Source organism: Etheostoma spectabile, chromosome 2, assembly GCF_008692095.1.
Source record: "Etheostoma spectabile isolate EspeVRDwgs_2016 chromosome 2, UIUC_Espe_1.0, whole genome shotgun sequence".
NCBI lineage: Eukaryota > Metazoa > Chordata > Actinopteri > Perciformes > Percidae > Etheostoma > Etheostoma spectabile.
Window position 1 is genome coordinate 9,772,124 of NC_045734.1, and position 17,425 is coordinate 9,789,548.

A 17,425-nucleotide genomic window follows, 5' to 3' on the forward strand; every position below is an offset into this window, starting at 1 on the left:
TAGTCATTTTGGCGTCTAATCTTAAATTCCATAGCAGCACTCAAATTGTGTGGACTAAATTTAATCGTAATGTCCGCCAAGCCTATCGGGTCTGTAGCCGGCGTCATAAAGCTCTGTATCGGCTTAAACAACTAGCAACTGCCCCTCGGCGTCATGGAGCTTGTAGCCAGCCGGGGTCACGTGACCTGCCGGTGTTCTCCTAATTTTGTAGGTTATCATACGTTTTGGTGTGCATACATTTTTGTACAAAATCATACAGACCTGTTATTGAGAATGCGTTGCAGCTGGCAGTTGTCCTCACCTTTCCAAATAAAACTCCTCCCTGTGCTGATCCCTTATCACAAAGCACTTACATGTATCAACATTGCTTGTTCCTTTGACACACAATAACAAGACTGTAGTTTTTGTAATCTGTTACCAATGTAGGATTTTATCTGCATTGAAGTGTCTTGTCTAGATGGAAATATCTCAACTATTGGATAAGTTGCCATGACGTTTGGTACAGACAATTATTGTCCTCAGAAGAACACGTCACTTCATTACGGAATACCTGTAAAAGTGAATTGCCATTACTTTCAGATGAATGCTAACATAGCAGGCCTACATGCTAACATAATATGTACATTACATACTAAATGTTACATTAGCATACTCACTATAATAAGCCATGTTAAACTGCTACTATCAGAAGAGTAACATTAGCTAACTCAAAGGGCACTTGGAGCAAAGAGCTTTGCCAAAGCATGTTCCATCTTATAATATTTATGCAAACTCATTTTTCTGATTAGTCTGACACCACAAGAATGCAGCACAAATGCCATATCTCTTAATGTTAACCTAAGTGAAAAATAGTTTGTGTGTCCATCCTGATTTTAATCAGTTCAAACTGTAATGGGTTCTTCCTTTGTCCATGGTCCACTAAATTTCATGAAAATCGGGCCCATATTTTCTCCTAATCCTGCTGACAGACAATATTGTTGTGAAACACAGGGGCGTTTCTTGGACTTGAGGAGGTTTGTGGCTTAGCCCGGGCCCCTTTAACTGAACTGAATGCAATGCAAAACGGTGATTGGCTTGCCCAGCTTGTTAATAGCAAGTGCATAGTTATTGGTAATTGCCCAGTTTGTAGATGTTAGTTAAATAGCACCAACATTCTAATCATAATGGTCCTGGCAACCCAAAGGCCAAGGTTTGTTTGCAGATATGTGTGGTGACTTATGATGTTGGGTCTCTGGTCTGTGAATGAGACAGAGTTTAGGGAAGTGGCTGTTTGCTGCTATACATCTCAGGTGGAAAACAGAAACTTCGGCAGGTGAACATAATGTTACTTATAGTGGAACAATCATGATGCTAAAGAATTATCCAGAGAATCACCCTTAGTTAATGAAAATACTTCTGCAGCGTCAGTAAGATAATGTGTGTGTGTGTGTGTGTGTGTGTGTGTGTGCGTGTGTTTGTCTCTCTCTCTCTCTCTCTCTCTCTCTCTCTCTCTCTCTCTCTCTCTCTGGGAACCAAGTAATTCAGAAACATAGTTGAAGCAGCTAATCCATATCTATCCTCTACTATCAACATTGGTGGTCCTCCTGGGGAGATCGAGTGCCCAAAGCCATTTCGTTTCCACTATGTCAGAGCCACTGCTAGCTAGCTGGAGTCCTTCTCTTTGTTCTTTGTCAGAGAGACAATTATAAGGAAAGAAAAATATCACTGTACAACCTTTTCTGTAGCGCTCCTTTAAAGGCTCATTTAGGAGCATATATTATTAGTCAAACCACGACTACAGGTTAGCAGTTAGTCTAGCCTAGGTTAAGTGAGTGAGCGACTTTTACAGTGATAATCTGGCGTCCAAAGTGTGAGTTTGGTATGCACAGCACAGACCTTAATAGTGAACATTAAATGTTTTTTTGTAAATAAATTTTCCCACTTTAATTTCTCTTACACACAAACTTCTACAAGTGGCAAATTTGCTGTAGCAGAAGTGCATTTCCATCCACTGATTTTCATGAATTTAAGAAACTAATAAATAAATCTCTAAATACATACATGAATCATGTGGCCTAAATGTTCACTGAGGTTCAATTGCTCCACTGCAGGGATGAAAAATGACAGCAGATGAAATCATCAAATACAAATTAACAATACTCCCATTCCCTCATTTATAGTACATTGACAGCGCTATTGGTTGCTGTATTGTTTCCCAACAGGGATGTCGTTAGGCCTTTGTTACGGAGGCTAAAGCTACCCTATAATGTTCCTAAGCCCCCAAATAGGACAAATAATAATGATAATAATAATAATAATAATAATAATAATAATAATTTTTTTTTACAGTGCACTCTGTATCACTCACTACATTGAACTAATCTTCCTTCACCATTCATCTGTTTGTGTTGTCTTGGACTGCAGTCTGTTTTATTTATATATTTCACTAACTGACAACTGGTTGAAATGGCAGACTTTTGACCGAAGCTCAACGAGCGCCCACATGCACGGTAACGTTATGTGGACGGGCGATGTATAGAGTTACTGAAGAAAGGGAGCGCCGAGCAGCATTAAAACAAAGCAGTGAATGAAAGAAATAAAAAGTTTTTGACAATATATCAGTTTCATGCAACTGTAGCAAGCATCTCAGTACGTTATACTCCGTAACAAATGTTATGCATATTCATATTTAGAAACAACATCTAATATCTAGATACAAAAAATCTGGAAAGTCAAAAATTAGACAAAAGTGCAAAGAGTTGATGGTTGTGGAGATAATACACCATCTTGTTTCATTGGTGTAAACTGGCAGCTTTCAGAACGCTGCAAATCTCTGCGTTGCAAGTAGCTGCAGGTTTTATCTTGTCTTGTCACAAATTTTTGGTCTGAAGTTGCTACTGCACACACAGTGAGTGATACAGAGTGAAAATGTAAGATGTTGTTAATGACTTTTACTTGTTTAACTTTAGCTACGTTTAGTTGAGTTAACAATAAATGGAGATTTTTGTAATGGAAAGTCAATGGAAAACAAATACAAGAAATGGCTAACCTTGTTAGCTGTCCAAAGCTCTCTATTCTTTGCCATTTAGATAGCCTGCTATCTCTATAGTATTAAAAACAATACCTTTTTAGGGTGTCATCACTGAAAACTAATTGTCATAGTGTCATTGTTAATGCTATTTTACTGGTATGTCCTTCTCTTTTGCTCCAAAAACAACCACTTCAATATTTTTTTCAGTTAATTTAAGGGAATTGATGTGTTCTGGCACATCCAGTCATTATTTCAATGCACTTAGTCAGTTTTTGTATTGGGCTATAGTCCCTTGGCAATAAGTTTATGTACATTTTTGTGTCATCTGCACAACTATGGTAACTTATTTTGTTTCCATAATCTGAGCCAGTGGAAGCATGTAGATGTTAAACAGAAGAGGCCCCAGAACAGAGCCTTGGGGAACTCTGCAAGTAATTCATCGCGTTTTAGCTCATTTCTGCCGCGGAATCTTTCGTCTAATCTCTGATCTCCCGCTCTGTGTCTGTACTGTCTACTTTTCAAGAAGTACATGCCCATATATGGGAGATAAAGGCACCCCTCTTGTATGGAAGTGCCAGGGGGACAAAAATGCCTATTTACTCTATGGAAGGCCAAATATTACCCTATTTAGACACAATTTGCTTGTATAACATTGCTGTGGATGTAATCAATAAATATGACATTATTATGTTATTATTGGCATAAGTAAATGTCATGAAGCAAAACGTCTTGACTTTTTTGGAAAAAATGCATGTATTTGTCAACTGTATAAGTTATGATTATTTCTTCACAGTGTGACTCCAAGACATATGACAAGTGTTTTAGAATGGAAAATGGCTTAGGTTTTACTATTTCTGTGATATCAATACATATCTGAAGATTCATTTATTATTTTTTATTTATCTTTAAGCCCTACAACCTTTTAACATGCAAGTGACCTCACTGCAACCCAATATTCCAATAACCCAGTTTGTCATAAAAAAATGATGTTCATATCTTGACTGTAACAACAGTGTTGTTTTACAAGCTTTTTTATAAAACTAAATCCAGACGGAAATTAAACTGTAAAAATGGCCTCAGGGCCCAGAGTGTTAAGTAGGATTCAAACCAGTTTATTACTGAGCCAGAAAGGCCAACACAGTTTCCTAATCAGTCTAGTAATATGTCATGGTCGACCGTGTGAAATGCAGCACTAAGATCAAGTAATACTAAGGCTAAATCTCATTTCTCTATCTTACCCCCTTACCCCTTCCTCTAGGTTTTGCGTGTTTACGCAAGACCTAGTGCTGTCCCAATTCTCTTTTTTTATTAAGGGCTAGGGCTAAGACAAAGGGGTGTATACCCCTTCAAACCTAGAGAGGACGCAAACTTACTTGTAAACAAGGGCTATTTTACAGCAAACAACAATGGCTGTTACATCGACAATTATTTTCGGCTTAAATAATTGATTTAAAAATTACAACAGTCTTGTGTTGTGCTCTATACAGTCCTGTACATATATATTTGAAACCATGTTCTTAATTTAAACTTTTTTTAAAATCGCTAGCTTGCTATGGTAACACTAACGTCACATTACTGATTGCACAACGGCAATATTTCTCTGCGTTGAATAGACTTAATGCATGTCTACAGTTTTAACTATTAGCAGATAATTTTGTTTGATATCAGTGCACAACACTACTTGCTTTGGAGACATCGCTACATGCTTTATATATACACACACCGTCCTGTATCACACAGGGATGCAGGAGGACAAAGCAGCTGATACCCTTTTGGGCTGAAAACCAGCAGAAGTTTCTTCATGTGTGTTTATGTTGTAGCCATTCATTATTGCATTGGTACTGTATCATTTGTAATTAATTTCTGTTCATGCACTTGTATATTGTTTGTTATGATACGAGACACTGATACAAGGGAAGGGTTACTCGCCAACAGGCATCAGACTGGTCTGGAAAATCCGAATAGCTGTAGTTAATTTGTTTGTTTGTGGTTTTGTCTTTTTTTAGTTTTAAACATTTGAGTGCCTTTTTATGTGTGTGTGACATGTAGGTTATGGTTCTAATAGTTGATATTGGCTCTGTAATATATTTTATGTAATGTTTTGCCTGTTATGTTTCATTTATTGGGCAATAAAGACTTAAGATTTTTGTTTACAAAATGTTTTTCTGAACATCCGTGACATTCAAGACGGTGATAACTGAAACAGATATACAACACACCATGTGTTTGTGTACACATATGTATTGCAAACAGACCTAAGTAATACACAGATAAGAACATCTGCCTCTGCACCACCAAAGTGAACATAAAATAACTATAAAATATATAAATATTTAAATGCATATGACACTGTTGTCTAAACCCATGCCATTGACATAGACACACTCGCATCTTGGAAGTTTGTGATCAATACTGTATAGTGTTGTAACCAAGTTGTGTCCCATTTCATAGGGTTACTGTGATAATGATGAATACTGTGATGACACATATCCGCATACCCCAGAGGGGGTGCGTATGGAGGAGAAAAGCTGAATGAAAGATTCAATGGTGTTTTCAATGATATACCGCTGATTACCTTTGTTTGAACACTTTAATGCACAGAGATAGTGCTGTTAAAGAAAACACAGGAACGACCAGAGAGAGCAACGTCAGTCACCACAACCTTGGAATGTTTAGACCCTTGGAGATAATCCAGTCCAGAGTGTGCCCCTTATTGTGCCTGTGCGCGGTCACATGCAGAGTCAGTTCATAGTTCTCAAAAACACAACACAGTTCTTTGGTGCCACTGTCCTGGGGGTTGTCAACATGAATGTTTAAATCACCAGCAATAATTACACAGTCAAAGTTAATACAGATTATAGACAGCAGTTCAGTAGTCCTGAAAGAAGGTTGCACAGTATTTAGGTGGCCTGTAGATATTTAGAAATATAGCTTGAGGGGAGGATTTTAACTAAAGAGCCACATATTCAAAAGAAGCAAAATTTCCATAAGATATCTGTGTACATTGGAATGAGTTGTTAAACTAAGCTCATAAAACTGAAGTTAGGGGGAGCTGACTCAATGAGAACAGCAACACTGTTATTATGGTCTAACCAGGTTTTAGTTAAAAACATACTGTACGTAGGTACATACATACATACAGTATGTGTTCATACAGTAGCTACTTTAAATAGGATCCTTATCAACAGTTGTACGGAACAATGGCTAATTATTTTATTCTTTCTGTTCTAATTTCATTTCATGGTACACTGACCTATGTTTGTCTATTTTACTGATTTTTGCAGGACATGACATTTTGGATGTTGACATGACACTGATTGAACTAAACAATCGTGCAGTAACAATAATTACTGCTACTTATCTAATAGAAGAAAGAGGTATGGCATTACTTTATCACACATTTCCACGAGTGGATGGATAGCATTTAAGTCATAGCCTATGGAATAACTCAGCAGGAGCACAGTCTGGCCCCATGCAGCTGAAATGTGTTTAAAAGCTAACTGAGTAAAGTTTGTTTAACAGAGGAGCAATGAAGGAAGATAATGTCTGTCGCTTTTCAGGTGTTAACATCGGGGTTTCTTGACTGGGGTGTAGTTCGGATACACAAACAAAAGAGATGAGTGCAAAGATTTTGCAAGGAAAGTTCTGCAACTATACTAATATGTCCATGCATGCTTTGAGTACCTAACTGTGCAAGAGAGAGATATTTTTGCAGACTCCTTCCCCAGGCAAGTGAGTGAATCCTTCTTACAAGACACTGGAAGTTCACAACTGGGATGTCAGTGGTGGCACAGTGAAAGAGGATGTTGTAACCTGACATGACAACACATTATGAGAAATCAATAGCCTCATCTTTCCACATTTTCTGAAAAAAATAGGAGTGAAAAGGGAAGTATGTGGTTGTCTATTTTTAATGTGAAGGGGATTCATGTGGACTTTGACGGACATTGATTGGTCCCATTAAACCAGATGACACAGCCGAGTACAGATCTCTACAGTATATACTGTATACACTAAACACTTGTTTTGTTGTGTGTGTGTGTGTGTGTGTGTGTGTGTGTGTGTGTGTGTGTTTGAGACATCTGCAAGAGCAGAATTATTTGAGAAGCATTTACCAGTAGAAAAAGTTCAAAGCTATAAAGTTGTATTCTTTGTTTTGTTACTAAATCTTGTAATATATTTGATCTTTCAGTCTAGCTAGACTTTTTGAACACCACATTTTCTTTGTTTTTGCTTGTGCTGGCACCCTAAGGTGTGTGGTGGCTTCTTTCTATGCCGTTTCAGAAATGAATGGCACAAACAAGTTAAAATCAAAGAAAGGGCACCCAGCAGGGGTAGCGGTCTAGAAGGTGAATACTTTGATGTTGTCGTTATCGTTCTTGTGGTTGCCATAGTCTGCGTGTTTTTATGTAACCGCAAATAAAGCATTAATGCAAAATAGATGTTAAAAAAAACTACAAATCCACGTAGAACACATGTAGGCTAAATCAATATTTGTATAATTTGTGCATGTGCAGGTATTTTAGAAAGTTCCCCTAGCATATCTTCTGCCCTGCTCAGTTTTGGCCATAATGTGTATTTACATCTATGTGAAAAACATATGTGTTTTCAAGGTGTAGTGCACGGAAATATGATCCGCCATGAGCACGATCTATTTTATTTTGAAAATTAACCGAATGTTTTATTTTGTTTCTGTGCTCGACTACCTGTCCCGCAGCTTCCGTGTGCTGAATTGCTGCGGAGCTCTCCGGCGTCTGGCAAAAAAAGAAGCTCTTCGTATCTGCCCCAGAGGGCTGCGGATCACCAGAGCTGGGACGGAGTCGGAAGCAGCTGATCCGCAGTCAGTTAAAATACACACATGGACTATAATGGAAACCTAATGACTCCGCCACCGCTCCGGAGCGGATCTGCAGCCGTTCCGCAACCGGTGGAAATTAGGAGTTATGCTGCAACTTTTACTGCACTTCAGTTGTGTAACCCTGGTGGAGGTATCATGCACCCCAGACTCAACCGTGAATCAAGCTATTGGTTCTCTTCAGTTAATACTTGGAAGGAGTGTATCACAAATTCTTATGGGCTTCAAGTGCTATTGGAATGGGTAAATGTGAGGATATATGCAGCAGGCTTCGGGCCGAAAAGCTGAAAAGGGCATTTTTATTTTCTTCTAAGTGTGCTTGTAGTGTTCTTCATCTGTAGTGCATTGTCTATTGATTTTCTTCAGCCCCTCTATCAGTCAGGCTTTAATAAGACAACACATGTCGACTTTAAAAGAAAAGCATTAGAATGTTAATGGCTCACTCTACAGACCCGATTGCCTGTATGCTGGTTGTGTGTGTGTGTGTGTTTGTGCAAATGTGTGTGTATGTGTTTTCCACCACATTTTCATTAAAACAGAAGAAGACAACATTCATCTTGATGGTTTTAGGGTAAAGGGGTGGAAAACAAGGAGAATGTAGCACTAGAGGGAGGAATCGGAGGAGGGAGTAGTAGAAAGTGAAGAAGAAACCTCCTTGTGCAAAGTGGATTCATCTTCTGTCTTATTGCTCCTTCAGGGACCAATTTATCTTCATTTAGGTTTTTGGCACCAACCCCAGTCCAGCCTGAAGAAAGCAGGAGCTCTGTGTGACTCTTTGGTCCATGTGGCTTGCATCTAGGGCTTGACCAGTACTGCCTTTCAAAGGCTGATTATATTGTTTAAGATTTCTGAAAAGTCAATAAAACTCAGACCAGCGGGTGCCTAAAACTACAGAATTACTGTTATTATATTATTAATATTATTATGAATTAAAAATAGAGATAGTATGAACATTTAATGATGTAGCAAACATTTAGTATATTTTCAACATCCCTCCCATTGAGTAGTTTGTATTCCCCTATAGTTCATGCTAATAATTGAATGGGTCACATCCATTTAAGATTGTGCAACATTTCTTTATAGCTCACATACATAAAAACTCATCAAAAGAAAATCATTACAGATATGCAAGTAGCATAAAAAGTAGTAAGCGCTTTTTTAATAGATGACAAGCCACTAGTTTATGAATGATCTTTGTTCATATGTTTGTCAGATATTTCAGTGTTTACAGTTCAGGGAGTTCAGGGTGATGCTTTACGTTCCATAATACATTGTATAGGTTTACCTCCTTTAGGAGTTTGAGGCTGCTGCCCTTTGTGTCTTTATTGAGTTTTAGTTCAAACCACAACACCGTCTCCATTCAGCAGGGTATAAATTAACATTGATTTTAGTTACGGTCTTACTGTAGCATCATGGCCTGGGTGGCCAAATAACACACAATAACCTTCACAGTAGTGTGGAGCGGCTAGAGAGGCGGCGAGGGCAACAAATAAAGACACAGTGGAATAGAGAAGAAGAGAGCTGTGTTTTTTTGCTCTTCATTACGTATGATTGCTGATTGATTTAAGCAAAAATCTTTTCTCGCCTCATTTTCCAAAAACTAGCAGATGTCTAGCACAGATGTGCACTGTGATGCAGATATGTCTAAATAACACAAGAAAATTCTTTTATCTCTGTCACTGTCTCTGTTAAACCTGTTGATTTACCCTGTAGCCAAGTTGTCATTTGGAGTAATACTCTGCATTTACATTAAACTGCTCTTAAACTTGTCACTGTATTGTGATGTGAATTCTCTCATGCCTTCTCCCCCCTTTTTCGCCTCCTGTCCCTGTCTACCATATGTAACTTCCAAAATCACAAGCCGCATGATGCTGGCTTCTCCATTTGCAGCTCAGCAGTCAGATGCTTGTTAATTGTGTTGCTGCTAGAAAAGGAAAAGATGGGGTGGTGGAGTGTTGAGAGGTGGCTTGAGAGAGGGGGAGGCAGACGGATGTCAGAAATCAGAGGACTCCCTGCTGCCATGTCTGTATGCAGCATTGGCTGCGCAGTGAGAAGAGAAAGGCAAAGAGCCAGGCAGAGTGTTCTCTCTGGCTGTGTTGGGCTGTGCAGTCTGCATCGAGGTTCCCTACTGACAGCCCAAAGATTGATGGATAGAACTGTGTATCGCACATAACATCAATTCTGTCTTGCTTTCTCTTTCATTCTCACTCCCCCATCACTCCTCCCTTCCCCTCTCTCTTTCCTGCTCTTCCTCTCTCCCTCCCTCTCTCTCTCCCTCTTGCTGCTGCTCCAGGTCCCTCGCCGGTCCCTTTTTTTCGTATTAGTTTCCAAAAGGCGTCTTAAAGGCTGCCAGAGAGCGCGCTGTGAGGCAGCAAGAAAGCGGGGGTAGCAGATTGCTATCTTTGTGACAGCTATTCCTCTTGGCAGGCTGCATGTGAGCCAGGGAACTGGACTGGACTGTGGTGTTTCGTGGAGGAGGTGGAAGACGAGGTGGAGGGAGAGGGAGAACTGAGGGGACAGCTGGACAGATGGAGGACGGAACCCAACAACTGGGACGCTGCATGGTTGACATGAAGGAGCTGAGTGCCAACCCAGAAGGACTGACCGCTGCTGGTGAGCTAACGGCACTGTTTCCCTGTCTGTCTCTTAATCTTTCTCCTTTACCTCTCTCCTCTGTCCTTCCCCATACAGTTAAACTCTTGAACACCTTGTCTGCTATTGGAATTGATTCGGTCTCCTCTACAGTAGCCCACTTTTTCTATAAATACGTGTCTCAATGATGTCTGTTTTTGAGAGAGAGGGAAACAGTTCTAAATGCAAAATTATCAATAATTACTGAATGACTGATGTCTCAGGGTCACATTTTTGCTCTTATTACAAATAACATTACTTATACATCCCATTAACAGAACGTGTTTCCAGGTGAATCCTGAAAAGTATTTTAAATTTTTCAAATGAAAAATGAGCACACTGTCTTACCAGCCAGTTGATACTGGAGTACTAATGATTTTTTTGCAATGTCATGTTGATAACTTAATAGTCCAGTGTCTCCACAAATGATCGCAGGGAATGGATTTTAAAACGTAGTGGCTGCACTTCTACAGGTTTCCAATCAAGGGTTAGGTTCTGGCAGTTTGGTTAAATTAAAATCACAAATTATTTGTCTCAGAATGGGAGCAATTATGCCAAAAGCCTGCCTTACCTAATTTTGGGCAACGCTAACTTTGATTTAGTGGAGCTGCAGAGTTTAAAATTTGAAAGACACTGTTTGTTGACATGTCTACACATTCTCTTGCCTGTACATTTGTGCCTGTGTGTGCATGCATGTGTCTGCGTGTGTTCCTATATGCATGTATGTGTGATTTGCTTTTTTTAATGCAGTCATATTCCATCCAGCCTGAATGTGTGTGTCAGTAATGAGCACTGGCAGAGGCAAACTAGATGTATCAGTGCCCATCACAACAGGAGAATGCTAAAGAGATTAGCCATATCAGTGTTGCCACAAATCCTGCTCTCCAAGTTTAATACCTTTACTCACCAAAAGGAGAGACACTGCATGCAGCACCGCTTAGCATTAACATTAGCATGCAAGCTCAACACAATCCTCTTCCCATGGGGAAGTAAATGAAGGCATAGAAAAAGGAATGAATGCACAATGCATGATGCCTTGTCTCGTTTGCCTTTGAACCACACAGATACCTGCTGAACCAGCTTACATGCACAATTACACACATGCAAACACACACAAGAGGAAATAACTAAACACGTACACACCAGTACATCCTCACACAAATACACACACATACAGAGATATAGGAAGGCAATCACACTCACACACTGCCACACACATGCTTATACTCTGTTACAGTTATGACCTGATTGCAAACCCTAGATATGCGCTACTATAAAATCACACACAGTTTGGAGATGACATCTGACAGGTGTGGGAGTTTAACAGTAATGAAAAACACCTAACTGTACCTCTGCTTTGTTTTTCCCAAGCATCCTGTGAGACAAAAGGGAAGCGCAAAGCACATAATTACCGTGTTTGGCACGAAAGACAAGTTGACAACCTCGCATTAGTCATCTGTTGTAAGGTGAAATAGTTTATCTCCTCCTTCTTGACAGGAGAGGAAAAGTGGGTGCTGCTAAGTACTTATTAAGGTGGGGCTGAATTGGCATTTTACAAACTCCCCACCACCACGGGTAAAATTATGTTATTTTACCTATTAACTATTCATAACTGAATTTGCATACGGGCATGTGATGTTTGCAATGAAAGCTGCAATGCAATTGATGAATTTTTCATTGCACAATGCTTGACATCACAAAACTATTGTAGAGCAAAACGTCTCACTCGGTGCCCTTGTTAACCCTCTACTCTCCATCTCCTGTTCTACGCAACAGTGAAGACCTCAGCACACCCAACTGATTCACAACACTTCATTAAACGCTGGCAACAAAACCATCTGTCCCCTCTCAATCTCCCAGGGCAGTAATGTGACGATAACTCACTCTCCCATTCAGCACCACTTGTCCTAATAGGGTGCCTGTTTGTGCAAACATCAATCGTGTTAGCGGTATGTTAGCCTGGCTGATGAGGAGGATGCGCAGGTGTTGTTTAAGCAATTTAAACTACAGAATAGAGAAGAACAGAGGATGGAAAGATAGAACAAAAAGAGTTTGAAGAAAGAAAGATTGCAATTAGTGTGCGTGTGATATAGAGTTGGTGGTTGTGTTTGAGGTTGAACGGTTTATTGAGAGATGGCCAGTTATATCCCCGAAACATGAAATTGCATGTAAGTGAATTATTAATATTTTCTCAAAATCCCAAATAAATGATATTCAAAATATAAACAGGATCTGTTCATAGGCATGGGCTCTTACATGCAATATCTATTCATGAAGAGGATAAGCAAGAGTGATTAAGAATGTGTGCTATACTCACTGCAAGGGGCTTTATCAGAGCTCTTTTTGGAAATTGCTTGATTTTCTGAGTTGAGCTGGAAGCGCATGATGGGGACCGGAGCAGCAAGAGGCAGTATTTTTGAGCTTTTCCACAATTATTTTTTGTGGAGTCAGGAATAAGGGAGCAATCCCGAGTGAAATCCGTGTGCGCGTTCCCCCACATTTCCTACTTCCATTCCTCCTTTCAGAGGAACTGCTAGAAGCTAGTGAGTGGTTATCCCACTGTGTAGTGGGTGAGGAAGCAGGGCAATGAGAAGGGTAGAGGGTTAAATGATCTCTGCAAGACAGACAATTTAAGTCCCTGTACATTAATTAACTTTGTCATTCTAGAGAAATCACCTAGTCTGCTCACATCCTAATAAATTACCCTCTCCTCTCCCTTCATCATGCCTTTTTCCCCACTGATACCACCCGCAGACAGGATGGTGATAGATTGGAGGTACAGTGGGGCTGTGCTGTTACTTCCAGAGCCAGATAAAACTGCAGTATAGCAGGCGGGCACACCTCATTTGCTTTGGGCCCCTCTGGGAGTTACATCTGCATGTACCGCCTGCTGCCTTGCTGAGCTTATTACCATATTCATAATGCCAGCGGATATCGATTTTAAATACCACACCTGTTCCATTTTTCGCCACATACTTATCCGCACATTGTAGCTGGATCACCTGTGGGATTCATGTGCTACAGGCGATGTGATTGAGATGGACAGCACAGGTGGTTGACCTTTTCCCGTGTGGTAGGTAATTATTGTAATTGGACTTTGTGTATTTGTTTTGGTCAGCCTGATTCTTACCAAGAGGTTAATGACATGCGGAACGTTCTGTGCTCGAAGACAAGAAAGGTGTCACAATGGACATAACCGGTGTTCTGTCATCAGGTTGTGTACGCGTAATTTGTCTATGATTTTAAAACTGTAGATATTCAATCCCTGTGAACATGTGAACAGTTTCAAGAGCTACACTATTTAACGTCATGTTTTCGTTCTCAAAGATGCAACATAACCTGTCGTATAATCAAAGCATCTGGCATGATCCTTCTATAAATACTTGACACACTCACAAGCTGTGCTCTGAAATTCAGACATCTTTTAACACCAATCCTCCTCCTGCTTCACTATCAAGCATATCTAGTTGCTTTGCCATGTGTGTATGTCTCATGATCAGTATCCCCAACCCATAGCAGACCCAGCCTCAGCTTTACCTCTTATCTATATTCAATTAGTTCTGCAATGACAGATATTTTCCACCGCTTCCTACCACTCAAGATAAGTTGGTGTCTAGCACAGATGGAGTCCTCCAAAGTAGCTGGGCTGTTTAAATGACAGTCCCTTATGATGGCACCAGAGACAAGACCCAACAGCTGGCACCGTCTCAGCCCACCAAGCGAAAGGGCTCTCTGTTGCCACCACACAACGTGTCATCCAGGCTTATTAAAGTTTCATCAGCGCTCACAAGGAAGCCTTAGTGGTGACAACATGAGGAGACATGACCCCTGAGGAATGGGAAGATGAGAGTAATGTGAAAACGAAAGTATATTTACATACATAATTGAGCTATTTGTGTATGTGTTTGTGTGTTTACTCGTGCACATACTTCAACTACGCATGCACTTATTAATTAGAAGGTTACTGTACTGTATGCATAACAGATATTGCGCCAAGTTTGCGTAAGCCTGTTTATTCAAATGTAGCCTATCCTGATAGCAGCTGACAAGCTAAATTCTCTGACACTCGAGAAACTGGCAAATTGATTATTCAGAATTTAGTCAACATATTTGCTGAATTTAGATTTGATGTGCATTTCTCAGCGTCAGTTGGCAAGTTCCTCTCAAAAGGGGGCACCGGGTAATGGTTATTTGTCCCATAATTGTATATGCGTGTTATTCATTAGCAATCTCCGTATCATTGTTTGTTTTGCGTGAATTTTTATTAAACATTCCAAAGAGTTATATACTGTTTTGGCATTCACATTATTAAAAGTTGTTTTTCTTTGAGTGCAGAACTCATCCTTTCTTTGTCAGTGGAAGGTCCCAGGAATACAACTGTTAATATACCAATGATACAGTTGGTCAGTGGTTGCTGGTGTTAGGATGGGCAGGTTTTATGTCTTTCCAACATGCAATCTTGTCTTGCATCATTATTGCATCATTTTGTTGTGCAACGGTTGTTTCGTCAAACCTACGTAGACTTGTTCTTTGCAAATACTTTGAAGTGTGATGAGAAGGCTTCACAAATAAACTGACCCACCAACTTGACATAAAAGTTGACAAGAAAGTGTGACTGAAGTAGTTAATATAATAAAACACAAGTACATCATTTTTAGTGAAGGATCCTCATTATATAAAATGACTATAACCTAAAACAGCGTGGCTCCCATACATCAGTTAGCATCGAGTATCCATGGCCCATTAGTGGGGTTGATGAGCCTTAGTGAGGCCAATTGTGTCCAAGCACCCCAGGAAGAGGAAAGCATCATTTAGTGGTTTAGGGCCCATTTACGTGTTGCACCATCATGCAGGTGTTTCATCTGTTTGGTGTTTGAATGGTTGTGTGTGGCAGAATGATAAATGAGAGACATTGTTGGTGACAGATGATACAAGCAGTCAGTTCTCTACTCATCATTGTGGCATAAGCCCTCAAGGACAATGGCTACCTAGATTCTCTTGTTCTGACACTTACAAATAATGCAATGTGTTTGCATAATCTGAAATGAACAGTTACACCTATCATTGTCATCCTGTCATGCTCCTAGCATGTTAAAATACTATCTCTAAGATTTGTGTTTGTGCTGATAAATAAAATAGTTTCTGTCTCCACATTGGGGAAAAAGGATCCCATTTCAACCCCTTAGTCTATTTTATATTCTGCATCTGTGGGCACCGGGGTTAACCTTTTTTGTTTAAAAAAACAGGAACACTTCTTCTGTGCTGAAACAATTAGGCAATTAATCAAGTAGTAGATTATAGTAATTGTTGACAAATATGTTTGGTCAGGAAAGAAAACATGCTAAATATTCACAAGTTCCTGCAAGCAAAATATGTGGCTTGTTTTGTTTGGTAAAGTGATTTCAGACTAGTCATAGTGGTTATTTGAAGATAACAGCTGGAATCTGGGAAATTGTGATCACTATTTAATCACTACTTTCTGACATTATATACCCTCACAGATGAATTGATTAAAATAAGTAATTGTCAGGTCATTCAATAATAAAGTATTTATTAATGGTACACCCACATGTCTTAAACCTAAGTAAAGTCCAACTGTAATAGTCAACATTTTGATTCACTTTTAGTGTATGTTATTTCCTTGTTTTACCATTGTTCTAATGTTTACTTTTATCTCCTACTCCCTCTACTTCTATCTCAACTCTTTCTTTCTTTCTTTCTTTCTTTCAGGTGTTTTTCTAACACCCAAGTTGCCTCAGGTGGAGTTCAGCCTTGGTAAGTCCTGTGTTTACCCTGTGATTCAAGAGTCATTCTGAGAATATCCAATGCTTTTTTGACATCTTTGTTATCACATTAGATGAAATCGCTTGCGTGGTTGCACACTTCTAGTAATGTCAAATCCCTCTTCCCTGGTCCAGAAACACAGCGAAGGTGTGTGGCCCTCCCGGCTAAAATCCAATTGCGACCGTTGTGAACACACACCAACAAACAGCCACATGTTGACAGTTACACCAATGCAGAAGTCAGTCAGAATTAGTGGCATATCTGCCGACATATTTAATCTTTTCACAATGCTGAAACAAACACATGCCCCAAGTATGGTTAGAAGCGACAAAACAAACAGAAAAGACATTAGTCAGAATGGCGAGAGGGTCATTTTAAACCTTTGGTGGAGATGCCGTCATTCAGTTTTTATTCAACTGAGATGTTGGAATCTTTTTCTAAACAATTCATTGTGGCTCAGGTCAAGTTTCCTAAATTGAAAATCTAAACAGAAGTATTCTTATTGTTTTTGACAGAAGAGATTGACAGCATCAAAGACTGAGATCTTTTTGAGGCGACTGCAACAAAGGCTTTCCACTGTTATGTTCTTAATAAACAAAGAATGACTGAATACAGATATTTCTGGAATGTGGCTACAATTATTATTTCATCTAAATGGTATAGTCAAAGATAATTTTTCCACAGATATAGCCTCCCTGGTGTCATGTAATGACCTCCAGGCTTGGGCATTGCTCAGTGTCTTATGACCATCAAAACAGTTTTCAACGTGCAACTGGATGTTGATACATCAAGAACAATCCCATTGCCATTGAGGGCAAAATTACAGTGAGCCATGAAGACATGAAAGCAGAGTGCATTGTGGGGCTCAGTACCAAAGTCATTATTAAAACATACACACACAAGTGCACACAATTTGGTGTATGTGCACACAAGGCAGACAGGCATCCCATTTAAAAAAAAATAAAAAAAATCATTAAGCCTTTGTTATGGCTTTGGTTTATAAAGGTTCATTCTATTTAAATTTCCACTCAAATGATACTGTAGAGATTTTGCACTTGAATTGAAACTATTTGAATGTAAATCATCTGTCATGGCAGAAAATAAAGCTGTAAGCTGGCACAGAGAAATACAATGTTGTTCTTTAA

At 39.5% G+C, this 17,425-nt stretch overlaps 1 protein-coding gene across 3 annotated transcripts in view; it reads left to right on the forward strand.

Moving 5' to 3' along the window:
• Nucleotides 1-17,425, forward strand: part of inpp4b (inositol polyphosphate-4-phosphatase type II B) — a 244,533-nt gene that overhangs the window by 102,507 nt on the left and 124,601 nt on the right. For 2 of the 3 annotated variants that reach the window (XM_032499725.1, XM_032499734.1), the window contains exons 4-5: nt 10,293-10,478; nt 16,227-16,271. In XM_032499725.1, coding sequence (XP_032355616.1) covers nt 10,394-10,478; nt 16,227-16,271 — 130 coding nt within the window. In that variant the 5' untranslated portion in view covers nt 10,293-10,393. Of the gene's footprint in view, nt 1-10,292; nt 10,479-16,226; nt 16,272-17,425 lie in introns of those variants that run through there. The other variant, XM_032499716.1, reaches the window with a different exon arrangement.